We start from the raw sequence: 24645 nt of genomic DNA on the forward strand, positions 1-24645 counted from the left end.
CTCGAGTTTGTCCATCTCTGTCAGCTCCCTTAGGCCTTGCTATACACTGCTTTATATACATCAACAAAAATTTCTGACACAGAGGGATCTCTTCCTGCTCTCTGTTCTGGCATTACTGGTTGGGATGAAAGGGCAAGTCATCGCCTGGCATAGAGAACACTTAAGTCTCCAACTCAGTGCATCTTCCAGGCCACACACAGAGCCATGTCTTTAGTTGGACCCTGGTTTCTATGAGGGATTCAGCAAAGAGAGTGTTTAAGCCAGGAAGATGGCATGTACCTCTCTGCAATATGCAGCTGTCTCGCTTCCAAAGCCAGTCTGCTGAGAGTCTTCCACATGGCTTCAGTCTCTGTGGACATTTCCAGCGTCTCCAAAAATGCAGTAGCCCTTGAGACAGAGAGTTGCAGACTTTCAGTTACAGAAGAGCTCTCTGACGAAAATCCCAGGCTGAGACAGGAGCTTCCTAACCACAGCTGCACTGAAGACAAAGCAAGTTGGGTGTGCTCAGTTCTGAAGAGGACAGTGTAACACAGGGCCTGACAGAGCAGGGGAAAATTTAGAGACCTAGGTGATCCCTACCTGGGCTAAGGTACTTAAGGCAGATATCAGCAGAAGGCTGTAGCAGTGTGGGACAAGTCCAAAATGTTGTGTCTGATGCAAGTCCCTGGTGAAGAAGTCTCTCAAGCAGTAACAGTGCTAGGAACACATGAAGTTTTCTCCCCTGGTCACTTTTAAAAGCCCTATAACAGTGTCAGCAAGGCCCAGGTGGCTGCCATCACTGCTTCAGACAGTCAGTTTTTACTCTGCACAGCTCCTGGCTGTTTCCATGACACTGCCACCATCCCCAGAAGGGCAGCAGCAGAAGTACCCAAGCACTACTTCACATCTGGCTGCTCTGGAGACACACTTAATCACTGCAATTAACTTGACAACTGCCTTCAGCAAATCCTTGTCAGTGTCTATGGGACCAGTCTCTCCCTGAGTTTGAAACCACAAAGCTGTGAGAAGGTAAATGCTCAATATGTACTCCTGAAGGACTCTGGTGTTCTTTATAGCCAGATGTGGCACCAACATCATGCTCAGAGACTAGAGTTCAGCTCTGTATGGAAAGCTGTGCTGCTGCCACTTCTGGATCACTGATTCCCAGGTGGAATGTGGAATGTGATGTGAGCTACCTGCCATTCCCATCGGTGTACGTAGCCCTTACCTGTGATAATCCCCATCATCAACAGCAGTTCCAAACTCTATGAGGCCTTCATCCAGGGTGTAGGACACAGTGTTCACCCCTTCAGATACTATCACTTCAGTCTTTCCGTCATTCCGTTCCAAGTCTACGATATCCCCCTGGAAAGAGTATCAGCTGTCAATATTCCTGTGTTCTCCTGAAGTACGTAGGGCAGCAGGGATGGGAGGGCAGCACCACGACAGTGCTGCCAGTCACAGTTCTGCTGAATGAGCTCCCACTGAGCAGACTGAGCCACGAAGCGGCTCCTTGCTATATTAACTGCCTCCATCTTCTGCCAGAAATGTCTGCCACAAAGCTGACGGATGAGCTCATATTCTGTCCAGGAGAAACTAGCTGTTCCCTTCTATCTCCCTCCTGCCGTACCACCCTGACTAACCCCACAAGGGTGAGCAAGAAGAAACAGAAACTGCAGGAGGCAATCAAAGGCTCCAGAGCTTTACCTTCAGAGGAAACATGGTGACTCGCTCTGGAGCATCGATGTTGTACCAAATGCAGAGGCTGTTTCTGTTCTGAGCCACCACCACGTCACTGCCCGGAACCCACTGCACGTAGGAGCAATAGCTCAGAATGGTCGTCTTGGTGCTGCTTTCAATGTCATAGAGCTGCAGCTGGAGAGGGCAGAGGAGAACAGATCAGCTGGGCTCATGGTTGGGCTGCCAGCTCACACAAACATTGCAGGAACATCTGAGCAGGCATCTCGTAAACAGACATTACCCATCAGGAAACAGACCTTCTCCATGACATGCAGCCTAAAATCCCATACTTATTTACACACATTTCTATCCAGGAATTAAGACCTTTTTAAAGCCTTGCAGCATTTTAAGCAGAATGCTCAGATCCTGCCTCCCTTACATGTCCATGTAAGGACATGGACAGATGAATATAAACCAGAATACACCTTGTGCTATTTCAGTTCCTTCTCAGCTGCAGAGCTGGAACAGGAGGATGGGCTCTTAAGTCTTTCATGGAAACAAACTGAGGGACCAAGAAGGGTCTTCCTCTGAGGTTTTGGGCTGAACTGTCCATCCCAGGCATGGTCCTATTGCAAGGACTGCTGCCAATAAGGTGAGAGGTTGGTTGTTTGTAGAATATACTGCCCAGAAACAAACCTGACAGTTTGGAAGGTGTAACCTGACACATGACATAACAAAGATATATGATGTCTTGTGACTTAGAAGTCCTATAGGATGTCTCTGTTCCTTGTCATTACTGTCCTCATCTAGCAAAGATGAGAAAAAGAAGAGAGAACTGTGCTAGTCTTATGACACACCTGTCAAAAGAGAACAATAAAGTCCCTGTTTCAGTTTGTACCAAAATGGATGGAGAAATCATAGAATCCCAGAATGGTTTGGGTTGGAAAAAATCATCTTATTCTAACCCCTTGCCATGGGCAGGGACACCTTCCACTATCCCAGGTTGCTCCAAACCCCATCCAACCTGGTCTCGGACACTCAGGGCTGAAGTAGCCACAGCTTCTCTGGGCAACCTGTGCCAGGGCCTCATCACCCTCACAGAGAAGAATTTCTTCCAAATATCCCATCTAACCCTGCACTCTGTCAGGGGGAAGCCATTCCCCCTTGTCCTGTCCATCCAGGCCCTTGTACAAAGTCCCTCTCCAGCTCTCCTGGAGTCCCTTTAGGTACTGGAATGGGCTCTGAGGTCTCTCTAGAGCCTTCTCTTCTCCAGGATGAACAATCCCAATTCTCTCAGCCTTTCCTCACAGAAGAAGTGTTCTAGCTCTCTGAGTATCTCTGTGGCCTCCTCTGGACTCTCTCCAGCAGCTCCACATCCTTGTGCTGTTGCTCCTCAGGGCTGGAGGCAGCTCTGCAGGGGGATCTCAGCTGAGGGGGCAGAGGGGCAGCATCCCCCCCTCCTCCGCTGCCCATGATCCCTGTGGGATAAGCCCAGGTGCAGCACCAATACTTGGCCTTGTTACATCTCATGAGCTTCCCATGGGCCCAGTTCTGGAGCTTGTCCAAGTCCCTCTGGATGGCCCTGTCCTTCAGGAGTGTCATCTGCACCCTCAGCTTGGTGTCACCTGCAAACCTGCTGAGGGTGCACTCAATCCCTTCCTCTACATCATTAATGAAGATATGAAATAACACTGGCCCCAGTAGGGACCCCTGAGGGCACCACTGGTCAGTGATGCTACTTGGGACTCTGAGTCATTGACCACGACCCTCTGCATGTGACTGCTCACCCAATTCCTTGCCCACCTAATGGTCCACCCATCAAATCCATCTGTCTCCAGTTTGGAGAGAAGGATGTTGTGGGGGACCATGTGAAAGTCTTTACAGAAGTCCAGATGAGTGACATCTGTAGCCTCTCCCTTGTCCACTGATGGAGTCAGTCCATTAAAGAAAGCCACTGGGTTGGTCAGGCAGGACATGCCCCTGGTGAAGCTGTGCTGGCTGACCCGAATCCCCTCCCTATTCTCCATGTGCCTTAGCACAGCTTCTAGGAGGGTCTGTTCCATGATCTTCCCAGGCACAGGGGTAAGGCTGTCATGTCAGTAGTTCCCAGAGTCCTCCTTGCCACTCCTTTTAAAGATGGGCACTATGTTTCCCTTCTTCTAGTCACCCGGGGCTTCCCCTGAGTGACATGACTTTTTGAATATCACAGACATACGTACAGCAGAAGGATCTATGATTTTCATTTTCGGCTGTGATGAGATGAAGCAAGATGTCTAGCAACTAAGTTCAGCATTAGCTATGACTCAAGACCAAACATGCAACACTGCCAGCTCATGCAATCTGGACACAGTCGATCCTTCTCAAAGGAGCAGTCAAAAAATGACGAGTACTTCAGGTGTGTTTCTCACCTCCCTCCCTCCACTCGGGCATGTCTGTCTCTACCTCTCCCCAGACATGCCATCCTGCCACATGGCCCAAGGTGCCTGCCTCACCCTCATCTTCTTGTCCCTGAAGAGCAGTTTGTGGCCTGTTTCATTGAGCTCCAGCCAATCGATCTTGCTGTCGTGGCTGATCATGCCAGTGCTGTAGCCACCGACAAGGTCCACTTGGGAAGGAAGAAAAGGAAACAGTGTAAGTACTTGATGTACCCCAAAGTGCTGAAAATCCAATGCTGTCCAGTGGGAATCAGGTGCCTGGGACCTAATAGGGCAAAACCCCTGGCAAACACTCTGTGACATGAAAACCAGACAGCAGTGACATTTTATCTTGATGCCCTCTCAACAGCAACTCTCTCCTGCTGCCTGTGAGCTCACACACCTCACGGGCAGTGCAGGCAGTTCAGTGCACGCTGAACAGAGTCTGGGTCCAGGCCACAGCCACAGACACCCACGGCTGTGTCCTTACAGTCGAAAGCAGAACAGCCTGGTGTCCAGTGGGTTGCTGCCAGGCAGAAGGAATGCGAAGGGGAACTTCAGGAATCTGCTACTTGGGAGAGGGAATTCACAGAGGACCTTCAGGGATATGCTGCCTGGCACAGGAAATGCAAAGGAATCAGGAAGGCTGGCAAAATAAAGGGGAGGGGAGGGAGGGTTACAGTCACCTGTTGCTATAGTCTTGATGTCTATCAGGTAAGCCAGTCTCTTGTTCTCCTCCACGCCTCTCTGCCGTCTCTCATTGATACGGACACTGTGATTTGAAGGGAATGATGACTATTACCTTCACTACTCTCAAAATTCACATCTGAATCACACAGTCCCTCCCACACTTCCCTACAGTTCCCCCAAGCACATGGAGCCTATGGCAGTTCCCTGACCTGTGACTCTTGCCCAGTACCTATAGCTGCCTCAGGTGAGAACAAATTTTTCAGATCCGTGGCTTTCCCCTAGAAGCTGCCCCTCTGGAACAGGGGTCCCCAACAGCAGATTAGCTACATCGCTTCCACCTCTGAGCAGCTCACGACCCACCCTCCTCCCAAAGCAGAAAACAGGGTATGGAATTTCAGAGGGACAGAGGAGGTCCTGCTGGCAACTGAGTCTCTGATGATGCTGTATCAGGACCAGCTGGGATGCAGAGCTGCCTGAGAATGTGCACAGGAGATCCCTCTTCAGCAACAGTCATGCACTAAGCATGGATCACTGGTAAAGAGGCTCTTATGCTTCTAAAACTTGACAACCAATAGCCAGACAACTAAACCCACCACTGGTCACTGTCAGAAGCGGGTTACTCAGCTCCCAGCATCTGAGGGCTGCATGCTACAGTGGGACACTTCCAAGGTTATATGTCTGAGCTCACCCTCAGTCAACTCCTGTGTTGGCTACACGGGCAGGTGTAACCCTTACCTGACAAGATGAGGGTTCACAAACTCTGTGCGGACAGACCCCAGCATGTCATTGCTTCCATATTCCACCAGCGTCAGCTCTCCAGCATTAAAGATCATGCAGACCTGACAGTGAGAGGGGAATACACTCTCACAGAAAAGCCATGTAGAGACTCATACTGACAGTGAGAGGTGTAGAAAAGAACTCTGCTGAACACAAATCTAAATTCAAACCCTCTGGTATGAATAAGGAGCTGTCCTTGGCTTCCTGTTGTGACTGCCAGCTTTTCCTCAAGGTTGGGGATTTTAGTTCTGGACCTATCAGTCCTGCAGGAGTCAAGCTGCCCCCTAACAGCTGTATTCTGTATCTCTAACACCATCTCTGGCTGTTGCTTTTATTGTTCCTCTCTCCTTCAGGGTTATGACTTATATAACATGTCAGTCCACACACTGAGTTTGTTCTGTACCTGGCATGAGGAAAATGCAACTACAGGGAGGAAGCAGACTGGGATCTGCATGGAGAGGGTAAGTCCAGGAAACTTCTGAGAAACAGGGTTTTCCAGAAATGCAGTTGACACTTTTCCAGCCAGTGCACATACATTTTACTCATCCTTCATGGGGAACATTCTGTCCCATCCTACTTACGTTCTCATTGTCAAAGAAGAACTTCTCATTCCCCCCGGATCCTTGCCAGGCCACCTGCAAAGCAATGGCACGGAGTGAGGCCAACAGGCTGCCAGCTCTGGCCAGGACCAGGCTGCAGGCACGGGGCTGCACTGTCCATTTCTCTCTCTCCCACAACAGACAGCAAGAGTTACACTGCAGAAGGGATCGTGTTTCAGCACTTCAGCTGCCAGTCATTTCCAGCCTGCAAATTCCATACTTTCCTCTCATTTCTTTAACCTTAGCTTCAAACTCCAGTTCTCTTTGTGTAGTATCTTACTGCCTTTTGGACAAGAGGCCTTTATGTGAACGAGGAACTCTATCCCATTCCTTCACAGGCACTTCTCCACCTTCCCCAAACCAGCTTTATTACAGAAAGCACCAAACCAGCCCTTTGTCTCCATTAATCTTCTCCACAGAATCAGTGCTACTACTGGTGGGAGCAGAATCTCCACACTACAGGTGGTTGAAATCTTTCTTTTTTGGGGTCCTGCTAGAAATGATTGATCAGCATAGTGCCAGTGGGAGAACTGATTGAGAATTTGAGAAGAGCATTGGAAAATACAATAGGTACTGTAATGACAACAGGCAAGTGGTCAGAGAAGCAGAAAACTGAAGCCAAAGTTACAGCTGCCCTCTTCCCTCCTGGAGTAAGAGCTCCGAGCCACTGCTTCAACAAAACTTCAGTGAGACAGCAGGATGGCAAATGGACTCCTCAGAACCCTGTTCCTTCTGAGAAGTGAGTATAGCTGTGCGACCGAAAGAAAAACTGTGCAGTAAGATGTTGAGAAACCTGGAAGTTTTCAGGCCAGACTCTCAGTTCCACTACCAAGTATCACCATTCTCCAGCTCAAGTCTGTAGTCAGAGCTCCTGCTCCCAGGGAGACTGATTAGCACACCAGTAGCCTGATTAAAAGCATACGATACCTCTGTGAACAAAGCAAATATGTCCTTGAAGCCTATTTACTACTTTTATCAGACATGGGCCTACTGCCCACGTTCTCCAGAGTCAGCACAGGGGCCCAGCGCTCTGTGCACTGTGAGGCTCAGGGGAGGAACAACTTCGTATGAATTGTTTGGTACCAGAAATGACACTGGCAAAAGCCGTGGGACTGCAGGCATGAATGGTATTTTGGTTTTTTTTTTTTGTTTTGGTTTTTAAAAACACATTAAGATTCATACATTCACATCTGGAATGTACAGATGTACAACATCCAGTTTGGGACCTCCCTGTACAAGAAAGTTCAGCAGACTGCCATCAAGATGCTTAGGGCTGAAGTACTTAAATTGTGAAGAGAGGCTGAAGGAATTTGGCTTCTTCAGCCTGGAGAAGGGAAGGCTTAAAGGACCTCTAATAAGATGATGCCAGGGTTTTTTGGCAGATGCACTGTGAAAGGGTGAGAAATGGTCATAAAATAGCAGTCAAAATTCCACCAAGAATTAGGAAAAAGGCTTTCCTCCATGAGGATAGTAAAGCATTGGAACATCAAACTGAATGATTCTACAGTTCTTTGAAAACAGAGGTATTGTTCCCATGCAGAAATCATACCCTCTGAGTTATGAAATCAAGCATTTGACACTCCAGAAATGCCACAGATTTCCCAGTACCTCACTGAGCTTGTTGGAGCTGATGTCACCCAGCAGCAATGTGTCTGAGGTATGGGCCACCAGATACCTGTCCTTTCCTAATATCTTCACCTCATCAATCTCATAACCATACTGGGATTTCAGCACAACTCGAGTTCCTGTTGAGAGGTTCTTCACGATGACCTAGAGAAAGTGGGGAAAAGCAGTATAAGGCCATACACACAGGGAGAACACAGGCTTCTTGTTCCACAAAAGATTAGGCAGATGATACTTTTTTAGATGTCCCCTCACATCATTTCACTTTGCTTTTTGAAAGAAACCTTACCATTCCTTTGACAGCTGTAGTACACATGTGGGACTCTCACTTCTGCCATTTACAAGTTACCAGCCTACTTGGAGGCCTACACAGGCCCCCAAGGACAAGATCCCCTCGGAGAGTCCTGCACTCTCATCCCTGACTGCAGAGGGGTGCCCAGGCTGCCAGCTCACCCTTACTACCTCGTTTTGAACAAGGTAAATTTGGTTGAAATTAAACCACTTCAGGAGTCTGCATTTGGCGTGGAGGTACCTCACACAAATTCACAAGCTAGGAAATAAACTCCATGGTCTTTGATCCTAGCCAATTCCCAGCCAGCCTTGGCCCTGTGCCTGGAATTTCCTAACAAGTAGTTATGAACAGACTGTAGGTGCAGAACTCCAAACACATCTAGTTCTAGCAAGCATCCAGTTTTCATCAGGAATTTCATACCTCATTTGATATTCTCTTACCTGGCTTGGTCCCACATATGTAATTTCAAATTTATTTTTGTAAATGCTTCTGCGAAGGCAGCAGTCAAACTGTTCAACTCCTCCACACAGTGTGCCCTGAGGACACAAACACACCACGTGGTCAGTGAACTCTGTGAAGGAGAGATACTCCAGACCCTGCTTACATGAAGAGAATCAGCGGTGAGACACAAACCCACCAGTTCTGGCTGTCCTGGGGAACATTTCTCAAGCCCCCAGATGCAGGAGGATCAGCCCTGACTTTCTTGAGACAACAGAAAGATTGAGCCACTCTCAGAGAAACAGAGATTACCAAGCACTGGCATGAATGTGGGAAAGGAGGAGGAGGGGTTAAAAACCAACTTTACCCTCATTTGCCCCATTATCCTTCTCAATTTCTCATTTGTCCCTCCTCTAGCCTCCCAATCTCTCCTCCCTTCCAGCATACCCCTTTCACCTTTATCTCTTTCTTTATAACATCCCCATTCCTTTCACTGATCTCCTATCCCTTAGCCCCCTTCCCTTCTCTGCAAGTATTTGTTTACATGTTCAAAAATTCTTGGTCTGAAAATATTTCAAGGATTCTTGATTGTTGAACACAAAAGTATGCAAAAACTACTAAAGAAAAGTTGTAAATAACACCTTTCCTAAATATTTTCAGTGTTTAAGAAAAATTTGCAGAAAGATTAATTTTAAGAGCCCTTAAAGAATTATTTAACTTAATAGAGAAAGGCAGATCAAGGCTCAATGGCTGAAAGTAGAAGAAAGACAACACTGAGCTGAAAACATAGCACAGAAACACAGAGTGTAAATAGCAGCTCAACTTTTATACTGCATCTCACAGGTGCTCAGAGAAAAGAATGCTCCTGAGACTGCTCTGGACTAGATATGCTGACCTCCCCATGCTTCTGGGAAAAGAGGAGGGCTGCTGTAGCCAGCAAGCCATCACATCAATGGCCACGAGGTTCCACAGCTTTGCAGTCTGCACACCTGATGCAGCAGTTCCCTGGCACAAGGTCTTGGCCTCTGCACAGGCCATGGTGTGACCACATCACCCGTCCTGCACCCCCACTGTGTGACTGTATCACCTGCACTGCACCCCCAGGTGACAGCACGACCCCGCTCAAAGCCCTCCCTGCACCACACCACTTTGTTCCATGCACGAGCACGTGTAAGGCTGCAGGGCTGTCCCTGGTATGGGACTGCACGGCTCAGGGCTGCTGACTGCTGGTACGAACCGCACAGATCCGGGAGCCGTCCCTCTTCCACGCCAAAGCTGTGATAGTGTACAGGTGAGCTATTTCTTTGGGCTTGCCTTCCTCCCAGGCACTGCGGCGTGGGCTCCAGTTCAGAACCCGTAACCTGGGAGAGAAAGGAGAGAGCAGAGATGTAAACTGTGTACAGCTGACAAAAGAAGCACTATAAAGGGGAGACTTCCCCATCAGGTACATGGTACCTGTCATAGCTGCCGATGACAATGGACTGGCCACCAGGACTGGTGGCTGCGGTGGTGAATTCCTTCTCCGACAAGTCCCGGCTGTAGTCAAAGGTTTGAATCACATTGCCTTCCTTCCCATAAGCAACAATCTTCTTGTCACAGCCTGCAGCCACAATGCTGTTGGAAGTCCAGGCGAGGGCATAAGGAGGACAGGGATGCACCATCAACTTACCCTACAACAGACAAAAACACCCTGAATACCCAAATGGCCCCAGCCCCCAGCTGGCCTCTGTACTCAGCTATCCCAGTGAGACCAGTATGGACCCCTCTGTAAAGCCCAGTTCTTGAGGGCAGCTTTGTCTGCTTGCCCCAGTCTGCAGGAAGACAGAAAACAGAACTGAGTGATGCATCAACTAGGCCATTCATATAACTGTGAGAGAAGATTCCTGATATCAGTAAGAAGAACGATACCATTAATCAAACTGGAATTGAACTCCCAACATAGCTGAGTATAGATGGGCCCTTCAGCATGTCACAGCAGCGAGTAGCCATGCTCAAATTGCTTCAGGTGAAGAGATCTGAGAACAGCATTCCTTTCACCACAACTTGAAGCACAGAGAGACTCTCAGCAGAGGAGCAGGAGGCTCAGCAGAATGCTGGGTGTCCAAAGACAGAGTGTGAGGCTGAGATTCAGGGTTAACTGGAATAACTACACACTGCTTAGCATGGAGATGACAACAGCTATTCCTTGGAACCCTACCTGTAAAAGCATCATTGTCCTGGATACTTGAACATCAGGTCTTTCCAGACACCTGGACAGCCTTATGCCTCATACACAAAAGCATAACTTCCCCTCTTACCATCATCTTCAGTGTATTCCAAAGCATCTAGTCACTGTTCTGCCTCCATCAATGCTTCCCAAAACCTCTGCTAGCAAGCACAGCCTGTAGTTCCCCTCCAGCCTTGCGCTCCCTCCATAGCCTGATCCCTTTCCAGAGCTCTCGAGCTGGGGAGTAGGCTGTGCAAACAGGAATTTTGTTCATCGAAGAAGGATCTTTGATACCTGTGATTCACCTGAGCCCTCATCATCAAAGAAGAAGCGCACTATGGTTCCATCTGCATGGCCAGATAGGATTCCCTTCCCCGACACACTGCAGAGAAACAGACAGCATGATGAAATGCTGCAGTAAGATTTGCACCTTTAGTTTCATATCCCTGCCCACAGGAGCCAGTCCCACGGTCACTGTTGACGTTCCTCATCAAAGGAACCTTCCCCAAAGACAAGAAGAAGATATATCAAGTACCCGTACCAGTGTCTGTAAAAACAAAGTAGTCAAAAGTACAGAGAGTAGAGAGTGGCCAGTTAAGTATCTTTATCATGTAAAATCACATTAACCAACTTTCTGTATTACTAAAACCCAGAGAGGTTGAGTGATCTTCAGTGGAACAGTGACTGCACACAAGTTCTTACAGCAAGGTGTATCAAACAGCCCTTGCAGTGGAACTGCTCCAGAAGTGAGGCTGTATATTGTGACACTGGGAACCCCTAAAAGAAACACAGTGTAGAAAAAAAACATCTGGACAGACACTCCAGGCCTAAGTTCATTATTTGTAGTGTTAATGTCTTGATGATTCCAAGACTCAAGGACAGAATACAAATACTATGGACACTGTGACAATCCAGAAATCATACATCTGTCACCAGAATGACAGCATTTAGTGAAAATCTAGGACCATGATATGTCTTCAGTTTTCTTAAGTAAAGGACACTAAAGTAGTTAAAATGAAATCTTAATTTAGAAAAATTTTAAATTGCACTTTATGGGTATTTTCCTAATTACAGTCCCATCATAGTTTTATCTGGTGTAATATTTTTACCTCTTTTTAGCCCTTAAGCTTGATTAATGTTTGTAATTAGATAGATGAAGCTGATGAGTGCAATCCTTATAAAGTCACAGATTAAAATACATCAATGTATGTAAGGAAACTCATGGCGACTTTCATCCTGAACTGTGTTTGAGGGACAATCAAACTTCACAGGCCACTGTGGTACAGCCAGATACCAGATTTTAGGAAGGAATTCCTTCTGGAGAGCACAGAAGGAATGTTATTATCTTGACAAGTAACTGACAGCAGAAGGACATTGGCAACCTCCCATACTGGCACCAGTTATGCCAGGCCAGCAGCGGGTAGGACACCAAGCCAAAGCAGGGCAGGCCAAAGCAATGCCATACTCACTTGGAAGTTAGCGAGACCACGTAGGAATCTGTCCCATAAATGGTGGAAGACTTGTTGTTCTTTGTATTTGCTAAACGAACCTGAGAGAGAGAATCTGATCAATGTTGCTTCTGTCTGCAGAAGGTGGATCTTCCCCAGTGTAACATCCCCAGAGGTTTCCCAGTCCCTGACCAGCACCAGAAATCACAGGAAGCTCACTGCCTTCTAGGAGGTTGGAGAAGCAGAAAAGTTGGAGTCACACTTCCACATTTCTAGAAAGGCTTGGGAAAAGAACCAAGTGATCCAGTAGAACCTCCAAGGACTAGCTGGGAATCAGAAGATTCAAGTCCACAGTGTAATCTCTTTGTTGCTATTCCGTGCTCAGTGCCACATGTTGATGGCTCTTACCTGCACAGCCCAGGTGCTTGCACGCCCTGGCAAACTCAGCATGGAAAAAAACCCAGGCAAATAACAAGTTTCTCTACCTTTCCTTCAGCAAGACCAAAGACAATGACATTCTCCGCTGGCCACAATAAGCAGGTTACGGCACTCTGCCAAGGAGGAGGTAAAAAGAGAGGTTAGGAGCTCCATCCTACTCAGTTTCCTGCCCCATTTCCACCTAAGACAGCTCATGAACACTGACAGCACTCAGGCCAGGAGAGATGGGCCATTTGGTAGGCCTTACAGTAGGGTTGAGGCCCTGCACGTTGAAGTTTAAACTAGGTAATAGTGAGTTAGGGCAAAGTAATGGGCTCGGAAGGGCTAAGGGAGGGCAACAAAGTGACACGGATGTGTTCAGAATGGAGCTCTTCTGAGAGCATTACTTACTGAACAGGGATGTGTCTTTCCATGTGCTGTGGCTGAATGTAAAAAATCATGGATGTTTTAAAAAGTTTTTTGCAACAAGTATAAAACATAAAAATAATGTGACTGCCAGCTTCTCTAATAGCTATGAGAATACTTGCACTTTGGATCTTCATTTGATGTATCAGAAATAGCCTTTATTTTTTCATTGACAAGCAATATTGTTATTAGCCACTACTAAATACAACCCAAAATCTGGTTCCAAATTCCCAAAGTCTGAGGTGGGATCAGGATAAATAAAGCCGACCACAAAACCTAACTGTAGGAGAGGGCCAAGAGAGTTAATGAAAGCCCTTCACATTTACCCTGCAGAACTCCAGTCAGTAAGAAGGCTGGTGTTCGTCTCTGTGCCACCAGCACCAGTTTCACTGGCTCTTCTGTCCCATCTTAAGCATCTGGGATGCTTTAGATACATATACACCCTCATTTACTCATTTCACCCTCTATCCCCATTCTGATCATTCCTATCAGCAAACACAGCTACAATCAGGCAACAAAATGTCCCATGGTACCCAAACTGTTCATAATTAAGATGCACAATCAATGACCAAGACCCATTTTCATTACCACTGTTTCCCAGGAATCTGTGTATTTCCCTCATTATCTGGCAGACTCTTGTTTTCAGTCTAACACAACAAAAGCTTGGGAACAAGCCTCACAAGTGGGGATTTGCTTACTGCTTCTGCAAGGCAGTCACAATTGCACACACTTGTCCCAGCCCTCAAGCAGGAGGCCTGGCTTGCCAGCAGGGCTGAATAGTGCCACTGTGATCACTGGGTGTGTAACAATGCCCAGTGGCAGGAGAGGGAAAGGGATCAATAAACGATGTCTCATATTGACTGAACACACGAAAAATTTGTGAATAACAGGAGAAAGTTGGACACAGTGGTAAAACCCCACACATATAGTAAAAGAAAAAATAAAGGATTTATTTCGTTAGAAATGGTAGAAAAGGCATGGAGAAATGAGAGAATGAGAGGAAAAAAAATCACTGAGTTCCTACATTAAAAATACAAAACTTGTATGCATGCTGCGCACAGCATCCGAGCTTGTGAGAGGCGAGCAGGCTCCCACCAGGCTGCCAGCCAGAGGGGTGGGCAGCCAGCAGTACACAAGGAAAGGGCTCTCCAGGGAGGCTACAGGTGTCCACACCTGTGATAACCACCCTGTTCAGGAAAGGGACAAAAGGACACCAAGCCCCTCTTGCTCTCTTTTCCTCATGACACACTATTCCAGTGTCATGACCACTCAGTGCAGAAGCTCAGCCACAGAGAAACAGAGGTTGACCAGCAGCTTTCTTATTGCCCGAGCCACAGAATTCCAAGAGCTCCCCTCCCACAGCCAGAAGGGAGCACTCAGAGAGGCCAGGGGGGCCTCCTGAGCCACCCTAAAAGCAGCCACAGTGGTGGGCTGTGACTCAACTTTGAGATGTAGGCTTTCAACCCACAGGCTGAGGCTGCCCTTCTCCTGAGAGAAACCACATAGTTTGAATTCTGCATCCTTTACATTTTATTTAAAAAGGAATCTTGGGATTTAGAGTTGCTAACCTGTGAAAAATAGTTGGGCACTGAGTCTCTCCTGGTTTTCCCTTTCAATTCCCCTAAAATATTCTGTCCACTGATTGCTAAAGTAGTCTCCAAAGTTTTGTAACTGACTGCATCGATCGTTCAACAATTAACTGTGGTGTTGTACCCAGGAGTTAGGAGGCCTCTGAAGCTTGGTGAGCAATACATGCCTCAAAATTTAGAGATTCTCTTAGGATCTACCTGCATCTTTTGGAGGTCAAGTACAGTTTGGCCAAGTTTGTCTTTTCCTACATATGTTGGAGAAAATGGAGTCAAACAGGAGTCAGAGTCTCACCGTTTGGATGAACTTGTTGCATATCACCTTCTTGTCACCCCTGCAGAGAAAGGTAGACAAAAATTACTATCAGCAAGGCTGGCAATACTGCCCATTCTGGTCACCCCACCGTTTGTATGCAGTCTGCTTTGGTACGCCCAAACACAAGCTGCTGAACTTCTGCATGCTGCTTGTTTATCACAACTTTAGGCAGAACATCAAAAAGAACCCAAATTTCTGAGCTTCCAAAATTCTGGTGATCTGCACAACTCATGCCAGCAAATGAAGTTGCAGTGGGGCAGGCGTGTGCCACAGCTACACATCTGTGACACAGGGGAAGACAGCCCAGGCTCCAGATGGCTGCACACACTGACAGGGCTCCAGAGGGGCTGTGCCAAGGAAACCTCACCTGCTGTTCCCCACGGACACCTGGGTGACTCCCTGCGAGTCAGGTGATGGGCGCTGCAGAGTGTGCCAGGGAGAGGATCAGGCCCGGGGAGCCCACAGCAGGGCGGGATGGAGCGTGCCGGACCCCACCGCAGACTCACCACTCCTCGCCGATCCTGTACACGTAGACAATGTTGTCCGTCTGCCCGATGGCCAGTTTGGTGGAGTCTGGGGAGAAGGCCATGCCTTTGACCACGTAGCTCTTCCTGCCGTACTGCAGAGAGAGTCGGTGTGAGCGAGGGAAGGTCGGCAGCCCCGGCGCCGTCCGGCCTCGGGCCCCTCACCTTGGCGTCGGCCGGCTTGGTGGAGAACTTGTCGCGCCGCTCGCCTTGCTCGTCGTAGAGCAGCACCACGCGCTCCGCGGTGCACACGGCGAACCGGGAGCTGCTGGCGGACCAGGCCATGCAGGTCACCCGAGCCGTCCCGTCCTGCGGGCACACACAGCTCAGCAGGCACACAGCCGGAGGGCCCGGCCCGCTCCCCCGTTCCTCCCCAGCCCGACCCGGCCCGGCCCGGCCCGGCCTGCCCAGCCCAGCCCGACCTGTGGGGCTAGCAGGGTCCGCACGTGCCGCAGCTGCATCGCGCCCTACTCCGGGGCCGGGGCCGGGGCCGGGCCGGGAGGGTCCCCCGGGCCCGCCTGGCTGCCGCTGCCGCCGCCGGCTCCGCCTCGGCCCACCCCCGTTGCCGCGGCAACCCCGGCGCCAGCGCCGCGCTGACGCGAGTGCGCCGAGCCCGCGGGGACCGACCCCCCCGCCGGCAGCGGCAGGGCTCGCCTCGGCTCGGTTCGGCTCGGCTCCAGCTCCGGCTCCGCCATGGAGGCGCTGCGGGCGGCGGGGCGCGCAGTGCTGCGGAGCCCGCGCCTCGCCCGGCACGGCCTGGGGCTCCGCCGGCGGCGCAGTGAGTGCGGGCGGGCATCGCTCCGGGCGGGGAGCGGGCAGGGGCCGGGCATCGCTCCGGGAGGGGAGCGGGCAGGGGCCGGGCATCGCTCCGGGAGGGGAGCGGGCAGGGGCCGGGCATCGCTCCGGGAGGGGAGCGGGCAGGGGCCGGGCATCGCTCCGGGAGGGGAGCGGGCAGGGGCCGGGCATCTCTCCGGGAAGGGAGCTCGCAGCTCGGCGCGGTCGATCTCGGATGCGGCCGCTGCCCTCCGAAGGGAGCCTCAGGGCGAGGGGCTGAAGGGCCGGGCCGAGGGGCCGGGGCACTGCCGGGCAGGGGACACAGCGGCGCTGCGACCGCTCGCCAGGCTCTCCCTGCCCCGCTCCCCTGGCTGCCACCACTTGTGAACCGAGGCCGCCCGCGCCGGGGGCTGACGGGCCCGGGCGGCCGCGCCAGCGCTGGAACACGCTGGGCTGCACCGGAGCCCTCCCCGGTCTGCAGCGAGTGTGCCAGGCCTGTCCGTGCTGTCCGACCCGCGGACCCATCCCTGGAAGTGTTCGAGGCCAGGCTGGACGGGGCTTGGAGCAACCTGTGATAGTGGAAGGTGTCCCTGCCCATGGCAGGGGGTGGAACTGGATGAGCTTGAAGGTCCTTTCCCACCCAAACCACTCCATGATTTCATGACCCCTCAGGCACCCCGTGGCAAGGGAGGGCTGTGTCTGGCTGTTCTCAGTCACAGCTGCCCAAAGGCTTTTGGAGCAGCAGTGCTCACCTTGGCATGCATGGACAGTCCTCAGAGTTCAGTGACATAGGACTCTTCTGCCTGGGGGAGAGGTCACCAGTGTCTGTGTGGCACCAGGCAGGCTCCCTGGTAGTTGTCACTTGTGCAGGAGTATGCTGTGCAAATAAGGTCTCCTGATTTCCCTGTAGGTTCAGATTATTCCAATTATGAGTTGGACCCTTCTGCAAGTGTGCCAGTAATGCTCAGGGAGCTAATCCCAGGGAAGAGGTGAAAATAACCCTGAAAAGTATTAGCTTAGCATGAACGGTACATACCGAGGCAATTCCCAGCTCTTTCTTAACACAGCATCTCTGAGGTGCGGTTGCTTCCTAGTTACTGCAGCTTGGATCCCGAGTGCTGGGCAAGCTACCCCTTCCCTGGCAGCCTGCTTTGCTTACACTGGGGCAACCTGGGGTTTTTGATCTGCGTGTGGCACTGATTGCTGCTGCTCCTGAGGTGTGCCAGCAGCTCAGGTGGGTGAGATGGATGCACCACTGAGAACATTTCATTTGTAACGAAACAAATGAGAACCAGGAACACAAGGTTTGTGCAGACAGCAGTGAGCACTGTAGCATCCTCAGTTGTGTGCAGATATGGAGGAGCTGTCTGCCTGTGCTGACAAAGCCTGCACATCCAGGGCTGGAGGACTAAAGCTTTGAGGGTGAACTGTCTTCTTCTGTTCCTCTTATGAGAGTGTCACAGAGCCAGGAGAGTGTCCTGCCGAGGTCAGGGAGCAGCACTGCTGTGGGGAGCTCTGAAGCTTCAACAAGGCGGGGTGGCTCTGCGGGCACTAGCTGTGAGGCCGCTGGCACATGGCTTCCATGGGGTTTTGTCTTTGCAGAGCTTCCTGAGAGCTGGGCTGATATGCAGGAGCCACTGCTTGAGGGAATGTGCTTCACCCTGAAGTATCTAGGCATGACTCTGGTAGAAAAACCAAAAGGAGAAGACATGGCTGCCGCTGCCATTCGCAGGATTGTGGCCACGGTGAGACTCAGCCCTGGGGCCCTGCTGTTCCAGGGTCAGAGCCCAGCCCCTGAACGCCCAGAGTGTCCGTGTCCTAGCCCTGAGCTCCAGGGACTATGCCCTTCCCAGGAGTAGGGTGGTGTGCAGGAGGCTGCTGTTCTCTGCCTGTGTGCTGTGGGGAAGCAGCCTTCCTGCAGGACAGTCCCCACCACCTGCTCCCACACCTGAACCCAGCTGGGAGCAGAGCTGTGCCTGCCACAGCACGGAGGAGAGGGTGAAGTACTGGAGGAGGTGGGATCTGTCCCTTCCTGTGTGCATGACAGTAGTGTGAAGAGATTTCCAGAGTGTTCTGTGCAGGGCATGCCTGATCTCCAGGCTCTGCTGTCCCATCGCTACTGCAGGAGCCTTTGCAGCAAGGGTCCAAGTGGGTGACACTGTACAGAGTGTGGGAGGCTCCTTCCAGCAAGGGGGTGAGGTGAAGACCCTTGCCAGGTTTGCAGAGATTACTGGTGTCTTCCCACTACCAGGCACGGGTGGGAGCTCGCAAGTTCCAGAAGGTGATTCTGACAGTGTCTCCGAGGGGCATCTCTCTGCAGGATGCAGACACAAAGGAAATGGTGGAGAACGTCTCTATCTACAGGTGGGCATGGTGTGGGGGGGGCCCCAGGTGTTCCCCAGCAGCCAGCTGAGATATTGGGCAGACAGGGAGGGCTGGGCCTTCTCTCAGCAATACCTTCAAGCTTAGGTCTTCCTTTGGCTCCCTGAGGCCTGTGCCCTCTGCCTGCTGTGCTCCCAGCACTGCCTGGGGCTGAGTGCAGGCAGGGTCCTGGGTGACCTTGAGTTCATCTGCCCATCCATCATCTCCTTGTGCCCTGCTTGTCTCTTCTGGATTCAGCAGGATGTTGAAGCTGATGGTTGGAAAGCCTCACAGTTAGGACAGGACACATGTCTGCCACCACTGCTGGGACTACCCTTCTGGCTGAAGGATGCCAGAAAGTGCGGCTTATTTGGGCTGCCTAAAAGTAGTTCCTATGAGAGCTGATGTTGATTTTTCCTGCTGCAAGCTGTGCTTTGGCTGGGTTGGGTGTCTGTGGGTGCTGGGTGTGAGGGGAGCGTGGCTGCAGACTGGTGGCTAGATGGGAAACAGAGACAGGACATCTCTTTGCTGTAAAATTTGGACCATCCCTCTGCCTGACCTCCAGTTGTGTCCTTGGAAGCAGTCACCCTTCTGTGTTCCCCTTATCTCAATGCTTGAATTCACACATTGGGCTGATCTGGGCATCAGAGGACCACAGAGCACACTTGGGTGGTGCAGGAGAGAATGCCTGTGGATCCAGTGATCTCTTACCTGCTGCAGGTGCCAAGCAGTCTCAGGCCCTTGCTAGGGGTTTGGGCTGCCTGGACAGCTCGGGCAGGTGACAGCCTCAGGTTGTCAGCAGTGCTTGCTGATGTGCTGGGAGTGCAGCAGACGCCCTGTGCTGAGGCCCCAGAGTGCCCTGACAGCTCTTCTCTCCACAGGATCTCCTACTGCACAACAGACAAGCTGCAGAACAAAGTCTTCGCTTACGTTGCCCAGAGCCAGGAGAGTGGGGCACTAGAGTGCCATGCCTTCCTCTCACCCAAGAAGAAGATTGTAAGCACTTCTCTTCTGCTCTTGGCTCTGTGAGGTAAGGGTGGGAACAAGGCCCTGCCTCCTCCCTCTTTGGTGAGAGGCCCTTCCCTCTACACATCTCAGCTGGATTTGGAGCCAGGGAGCAGGTGTGAAGGGAGTGAGCAAAGGGTAGTTTCCTGTCTCAGCTCCTGGGGGTCTCCTCTTGGGGGTGGCTGTCCTCCAGGAGGAGACAGACATAGCAGTGAGCTCTGGCTTTCCATCTGTATATTCTGCAGGAAAAGGCAATGAGGGATGCTGGGGGGTCTGGGATTTCATGGCAGTGGGGTTGTCCTGGCTTGAGGGCCCAGATGGAAGCAGATGTTCCCTCTCCTTCATGTACATAGGCACAGGCTGTGACTCTGACCGTGGCCCAGGCCTTCCAGATGGCACTGGATCTCTGGGAAGCAACACATGCAGGTAGGAGGAATTTCTCAAATGTATCCCTCTGCATAGCCCTAGGATCAAGGTCTCTGGTGTAGGACCCTGTCCTGGGCTGTGTGGAGGGGAGCTGACTCACTGCCTGGCTGATAAAACACACCAGGCAGGGAGAGTGTTGTCCCCATGGCTGTGTTCTCTGCCACTGCCCCATCTCTGGCTGGGGTGGGGTGGGAGGCATCCCTGCTCCCCATGCTGAACTGCTCTGCATCGCTGAGCTGTAGCCCTGCTCAGGACCCAGTGGTACTTGCCCTAAGCACTGATTCCCCCACCCTTGTTTGCACCCTCCCCACAGCACAGTGGGGGTTCCCTGTCCTTTGCCCACAGTCCTGCCTGTACATCCCCAGCTGGGCTTTTTCCAGGTTGCAGGCACTAACTCTGCTGCTTTTGCCCTGTCCCAGGCTCTAGGCAGGATCAGCCCTTTCACCCTTCATGTGTCATGGAGAGCAGTGAGCCCGGCAGACCCCGTGAGCCAGCCCCCCAGGGGAGCCCTCCCTTCAGACACCAGTTTGGGGTACAGTATGTGCAAGTCTGGCCCATGCCCAGGGCTGTTTGGAATTAGGGCAGGAACAGAGTGATCCTTATGCAGCTCCCTCCTCCTGCCCTCCCAGGGCCCTGTCGATACCTGCACAGCCCCCATCACACATGGCAGCGCGACATGAGGAAGAGCACTGTGCTTGCACAGCAGCTGTGGTTCCTCGGGCTCTTTGCTCCAGAAGCTCTCCTGTCAGGCCCAGCACTGCTGCAGCCTCATCCCTGCTCTGCTGGCCCTGTCACACAGGGAGCTGGGACCTGTGCTGCACACCTGGTGCCATGGCTAGGGTGAGAGCTGCCTCTGAACGAGAGGACCCTTGGGTCACCATCCTGCCAGCCTGGGCTAAGGCTCAGCCCTGCCCATCTGCACTGTGTCTCCTGCATGGCCACAGCAATTGCAGCATTGCCATGTTGCCAGTCTCACTATGTCCCTGCCCAGGAGACTCTGGATGCTTGCTCCTTGGCCTCATGCTTCCAGTGCAGGCCCAGCCTGGCAGTGCTTGGGGTTGTACTTGCGTGCAGCCTGCTCACGGTGGTCTCTGCCTGCCCTCCCACTGCAAGGTGTGCCCACCCACCACTGTCCCCGGGCAGAGTGTGCTGTGTCAGCAGCTGTGGCAGTGTGGTCCCTGCTCACCACCTGCGTTTGGGGCATTGCTGCTGGAGGGCACGTGGGATGAGCCATGGCCTGTCTGTTCCTCATGTGCCTGTGTGCTTGAGCCCAGAGGGTTCTGGCAGTCCAGTACTCCCAAGTCTTTCCCGCTGTGGGAACCCTCTGTGCTGTGTCTGGGGAAGTGACTGTCTTGTGAAGGGGCTGGGACTGCCCTGCTGCTCCAGACAGGCTCTGAGCGGCCCGGCCTCGCTCCTGGCAGAGACCTGCCCGTGCAGTGAGGTGTCATGGTAGTTTTTTTGTTTGTTTGCTTGCCAGGAGGAGGAAGAGGAGGAGGAAGATGATAATGTCGGTGAAAGCTTATCTGGGTAGGTGGTGAGCTGCTTCTTCCTTTCAGAGATCTCTCTGATGCACCCTGTCTTGTTTCGTTTTCTCTGCTCCATGCAAGGGGAGCTGCTGGGGCAATGGGCATGGTGGGATCATGGAGGAGAGCTAAATGGGACCAAGCAGAAGCTTCACACTCTGCCTCTGTCAGTTGAGAGCTCAAGTGAACAGGGGGCTGAGCTATGGAGGGACAGACCTCGCAGTCCAGCTTTTGCAGTGGAGCTGTGGGGGACAGATGGTGACCCCCAGGGTGCACCCAGAGATGTTTCTTGTTCTGTTTCTGCCACTCTTAGTTGATGCCAGCCTGTCCAGACATGCCTCTCCGATGGGACTCAGAGTTGTCCCCTTCCTCTGACTGATTTCCCTGGGGCTTGGACCAGGATGAAGGCTTGGTCATGCTGACTTCTGCATGGACTGGGGCTGTGGTCTGAGCTTGATGGTGTCTGTAGAGGAGCTGATGGAACCAGTCCAGCAGTGGACTATTAATCTTCAGGTCTTTGCAGAAGTGCAGAGTGTGAGAGGCCTGTTTCATCGTGGCTGTTCTCCATGTGCATGGCAGTGGGACCCAGCTGGGGTCTGGCAGTGCCACATGGCTGAGCCCGAGCTGAGCTGGTGCCAGCCAGGAACCAGTGCATGCACAGGCGGGAGCTGTGTGTGCAACCTGAGGAAGTGGCAGCCCTTTGGACATGGGGCTCCTGATGGGAAGGAGATGTGGCTATGCAGTCTCAGGACAGGCTGGTCTGGGGAGGGAGTTTGGTAGCAAGTGGGCTTAAGGCCTTCTGCACTCCCAGTGCCCAGTGCTGCCTGCCTTGTCGGGGTCAGGAGTGTGCAGTGTCTCTCAGGAGGCCATGCTTGGGGTATGATAGGTGTTGTGTTCTCTTCCAAAGCAGCATGGAGGAGCTGGGGAGGGGAGCCCATGACCCAGCAGGTAAGTTCCTTCCTTCAGTGCTGCATTGGCTCATTCCCCAACATGTCCTCTGCACGGGGAGGGGGTTGATGCTCACCTGGGAAGGTCTGCTTCCCCTCCCATGCTGTGCTGGGCTCCCAGCCTCATGTCTCATGGTCCGCCATGTCTTCCTCTCTCTTTTCAGAATTAACACCTCTTGTGCCCCCAGCGTGCTCTCCTACAGCACAGCTCCTGTGCTATCGCCTGGGGCAGCCCCCGGACAGCTGGACAGGGCTGGGAGGGGTTGGAGACCTCCCCACCTCTGGCCCCAGGACTGCTGGCCCCAAGACTCCCCTGGGCTAAGCCAAATCTCTGCAACAATGGACCAGCCACTCAGGATTCACCCTGTGCCTGCACCCGGGACAGCCAGTGCCTGCCCCTACCCTGGCACTGCCCTCCGGGCACGGGGGCTGCCGGCACTGCTGCCATGGAGTGCCCAGGCTGTGACACTCACTCCTTGTCCTGTTCTGCCTGCATGAACCGCCTACAGCTGCAGCTGCTCCCAGCTTGGGCTGGGGGACCTGTGCTCCTCGCTCTGCCTGCTCCCAGGCCACACAGGACCACTCTGGGTGCTCTGAGCCTGCTGGATGCAGCCAGTGCACATCCTCAGGGAGCAATAGCTCTTGGCCTGGAGCAGTGTGAGGAAGGCCTTGCCCCTGCAGTTCAGCCCCACACCCTCTCATGAGTGAAACGAGCTGGTTTTTTCAAGGAAAGCTCTGCCTTTATAGAGAAATAAACCAAGTTTTTTACTGTTGTTGTTTAGGTTTGAGTGCTGGATAGGTGCCATGCACAAGCATGAAGGGTACTGTGTCTGCTGCACTGCGTGTGGTGAGGCTCACTGTGCCCTGAGCTCACGGACCCTGGAGCTCCCATGTCTTCCTCAGCTGCAAGACGTGAGGGAGCTGTTCCCCCTGTGCTGAGGGCTGCTGGGGCCCAGGGTGCCCTTGTGACCTGGGAGGAGCTGTTCAGGCTGTGCTGGACTGGTGTCTTGAGCACCTGTGAATGTGACCTGCGCTGATGGGGGCTGATGCTGACCATGCTGAGGCCAGGGCGAACACAAGCCCCTATGTGCCAGCAGGTCTCAGCCTCTCCTCACATGCCTGTTCTGCTTTGGAGTGCCTCTGCCCTGCTGCACCCCAGCTGTGCTCTGCACAGGCAAGCCATGCACTTGGTTTCCTTCCCCAGACAGAGCAGAGGAGGCTGCAGCCATCAGGACATCTGGTCTCTCTGTCAAGTAACAGCTTGCAGCTATGTTCTGGCTGAGGCCCTCACTGTTGGGTTCCTGTCACATCTCCACATAGCTCCCCTTCTCAGGCTGCTGGCACTGACAGCCCAGTCAAGCAGCAGTCACTGGCTGCAGCCGTGGTGGCAGGGCCAGTCTCAGCGAGTGCCGCAGGCAGCTGCCATGGGAAGGCTGGCACTGGGGAGGCTTGGGGTGCCATTGGAAGGCTGGCACTGGGGAGGCTTGGGGTGCCATTGGAAGGCTGGCACTGGGGAGGCTTGGGGTGCCATTGGAAGGCTGGCACTGGGGAGGCTTGGGGTGCCATTGGAAGGCTGGCACTGGGGAGGCTTGGGGTGCCATTGGAAGGCTGGCACTGGGGAGGCTTGGGGTGCCATTGGAAGGCTGGCACTGGGGAAGCTTGGGGTGCCATGAGTCAGTCAGGAGCTGTGTACTGTTTTTCTCACTTGTAGTTTCACATATTGAATCTGGTCTCGTACCTTTCCTCCCTCAGCTGAGGGCACATAGCAACCTGTAACTGTTGTTAAGAGTCAGCAGGTCATTGTCAGGCCCTCTGCTTCCAGCACCCATGTCTGCAGTTCCCTGCCCTCCTGCACTGCCATGGTCTGAGAAAGAAGTGGTGGTTTGGGGTTTTTTTGGGTGGGGAAAGTCTTTTTTGCTTCAATACCACATCCTACTTTTACATTTAATATCAGATCTTTGTGTTTCTTTTTTTATTTGGCCCCAACCAGTGCATTTTGACAATTTTTTTGTGCTTTCCCTAGCTCCTCATCTCTGCTGTAGTATGATCCTTTGATTCTTTGTGTGTGCCTACTCTTGTATTTCCCTGGCAGCCCTATTTTTTTTAATGTACTCTAAAAAACAAGCCAGTGGGCAAAACAAGGTATTTGTCTTTCTGGAGCTGCGACCATGCTCCCTGCAGCCCAGGGTACAGC

The 24645-nt window shown here is 52.2% G+C and overlaps 2 protein-coding genes across 2 annotated transcripts in view; one reads left to right on the forward strand and one right to left on the reverse strand.

The window, feature by feature from the left end:
* Positions 1-15986, reverse strand: part of IFT172 (intraflagellar transport 172) — a 36279-nt gene extending 20293 nt beyond the window's left edge. Inside the window, exons 1-18 of the mRNA XM_051770649.1 lie at positions 15838-15986; positions 15581-15724; positions 15398-15510; positions 14871-14910; positions 12632-12697; positions 12168-12247; positions 10993-11080; positions 9948-10162; positions 9730-9853; positions 8495-8590; positions 7748-7909; positions 6122-6175; positions 5499-5602; positions 4760-4845; positions 4152-4264; positions 1687-1854; positions 1208-1344; positions 280-387 (exon numbers count right to left, since the gene is read on the reverse strand). Of these exons, the coding sequence (XP_051626609.1) occupies positions 280-387; positions 1208-1344; positions 1687-1854; positions 4152-4264; positions 4760-4845; positions 5499-5602; positions 6122-6175; positions 7748-7909; positions 8495-8590; positions 9730-9853; positions 9948-10162; positions 10993-11080; positions 12168-12247; positions 12632-12697; positions 14871-14910; positions 15398-15510; positions 15581-15724; positions 15838-15876 (1937 nt within the window). The 5' untranslated portion in view covers positions 15877-15986. The remainder of the gene's footprint in view (positions 1-279; positions 388-1207; positions 1345-1686; positions 1855-4151; positions 4265-4759; positions 4846-5498; positions 5603-6121; positions 6176-7747; positions 7910-8494; positions 8591-9729; positions 9854-9947; positions 10163-10992; positions 11081-12167; positions 12248-12631; positions 12698-14870; positions 14911-15397; positions 15511-15580; positions 15725-15837) is intronic.
* A 122-nt stretch (positions 15987-16108) lies between these two features.
* Positions 16109-23871, forward strand: LOC127462207 (low density lipoprotein receptor adapter protein 1-like). The gene is made up of 8 exons (XM_051770654.1): positions 16109-16193; positions 17792-17934; positions 18441-18553; positions 19432-19546; positions 19909-19981; positions 20401-20513; positions 21459-21508; positions 22616-23871. The coding sequence occupies exons 1-8, from the start codon at positions 16109-16111 to the stop codon at positions 22947-22949; spliced, it is 1026 nt and encodes a 341-aa protein (XP_051626614.1). The 3' UTR covers positions 22950-23871.
* The last annotated feature ends 774 nt before the right edge of the window (positions 23872-24645 follow it).

This window comes from Manacus candei, unplaced genomic scaffold, assembly GCF_025592945.1.
Source record: "Manacus candei isolate 608988 ecotype Guabito, Panama unplaced genomic scaffold, ASM2559294v1 h1tg000121l, whole genome shotgun sequence".
Classification (NCBI taxonomy): Eukaryota; Metazoa; Chordata; class Aves; order Passeriformes; family Pipridae; genus Manacus; species Manacus candei.

Bases quoted from the DNA above. Each gene is read 5' to 3' on its own strand.
- LOC127462207 (XM_051770654.1), top strand. From the start codon at position 16,109: ATGGAGGCGCTGCGGGCGGCGGGGCGCGCAGTGCTGCGGAGCCCGCGC. The intron at 19,547-19,908 runs GTAAGCACTTCT...TCATGTACATAG, and splicing joins TCTCACCCAAGAAGAAGATT to GCACAGGCTGTGACTCTGAC. The intron at 20,514-21,458 runs GTACAGTATGTG...TTTGCTTGCCAG, and splicing joins CCTTCAGACACCAGTTTGGG to GAGGAGGAAGAGGAGGAGGA.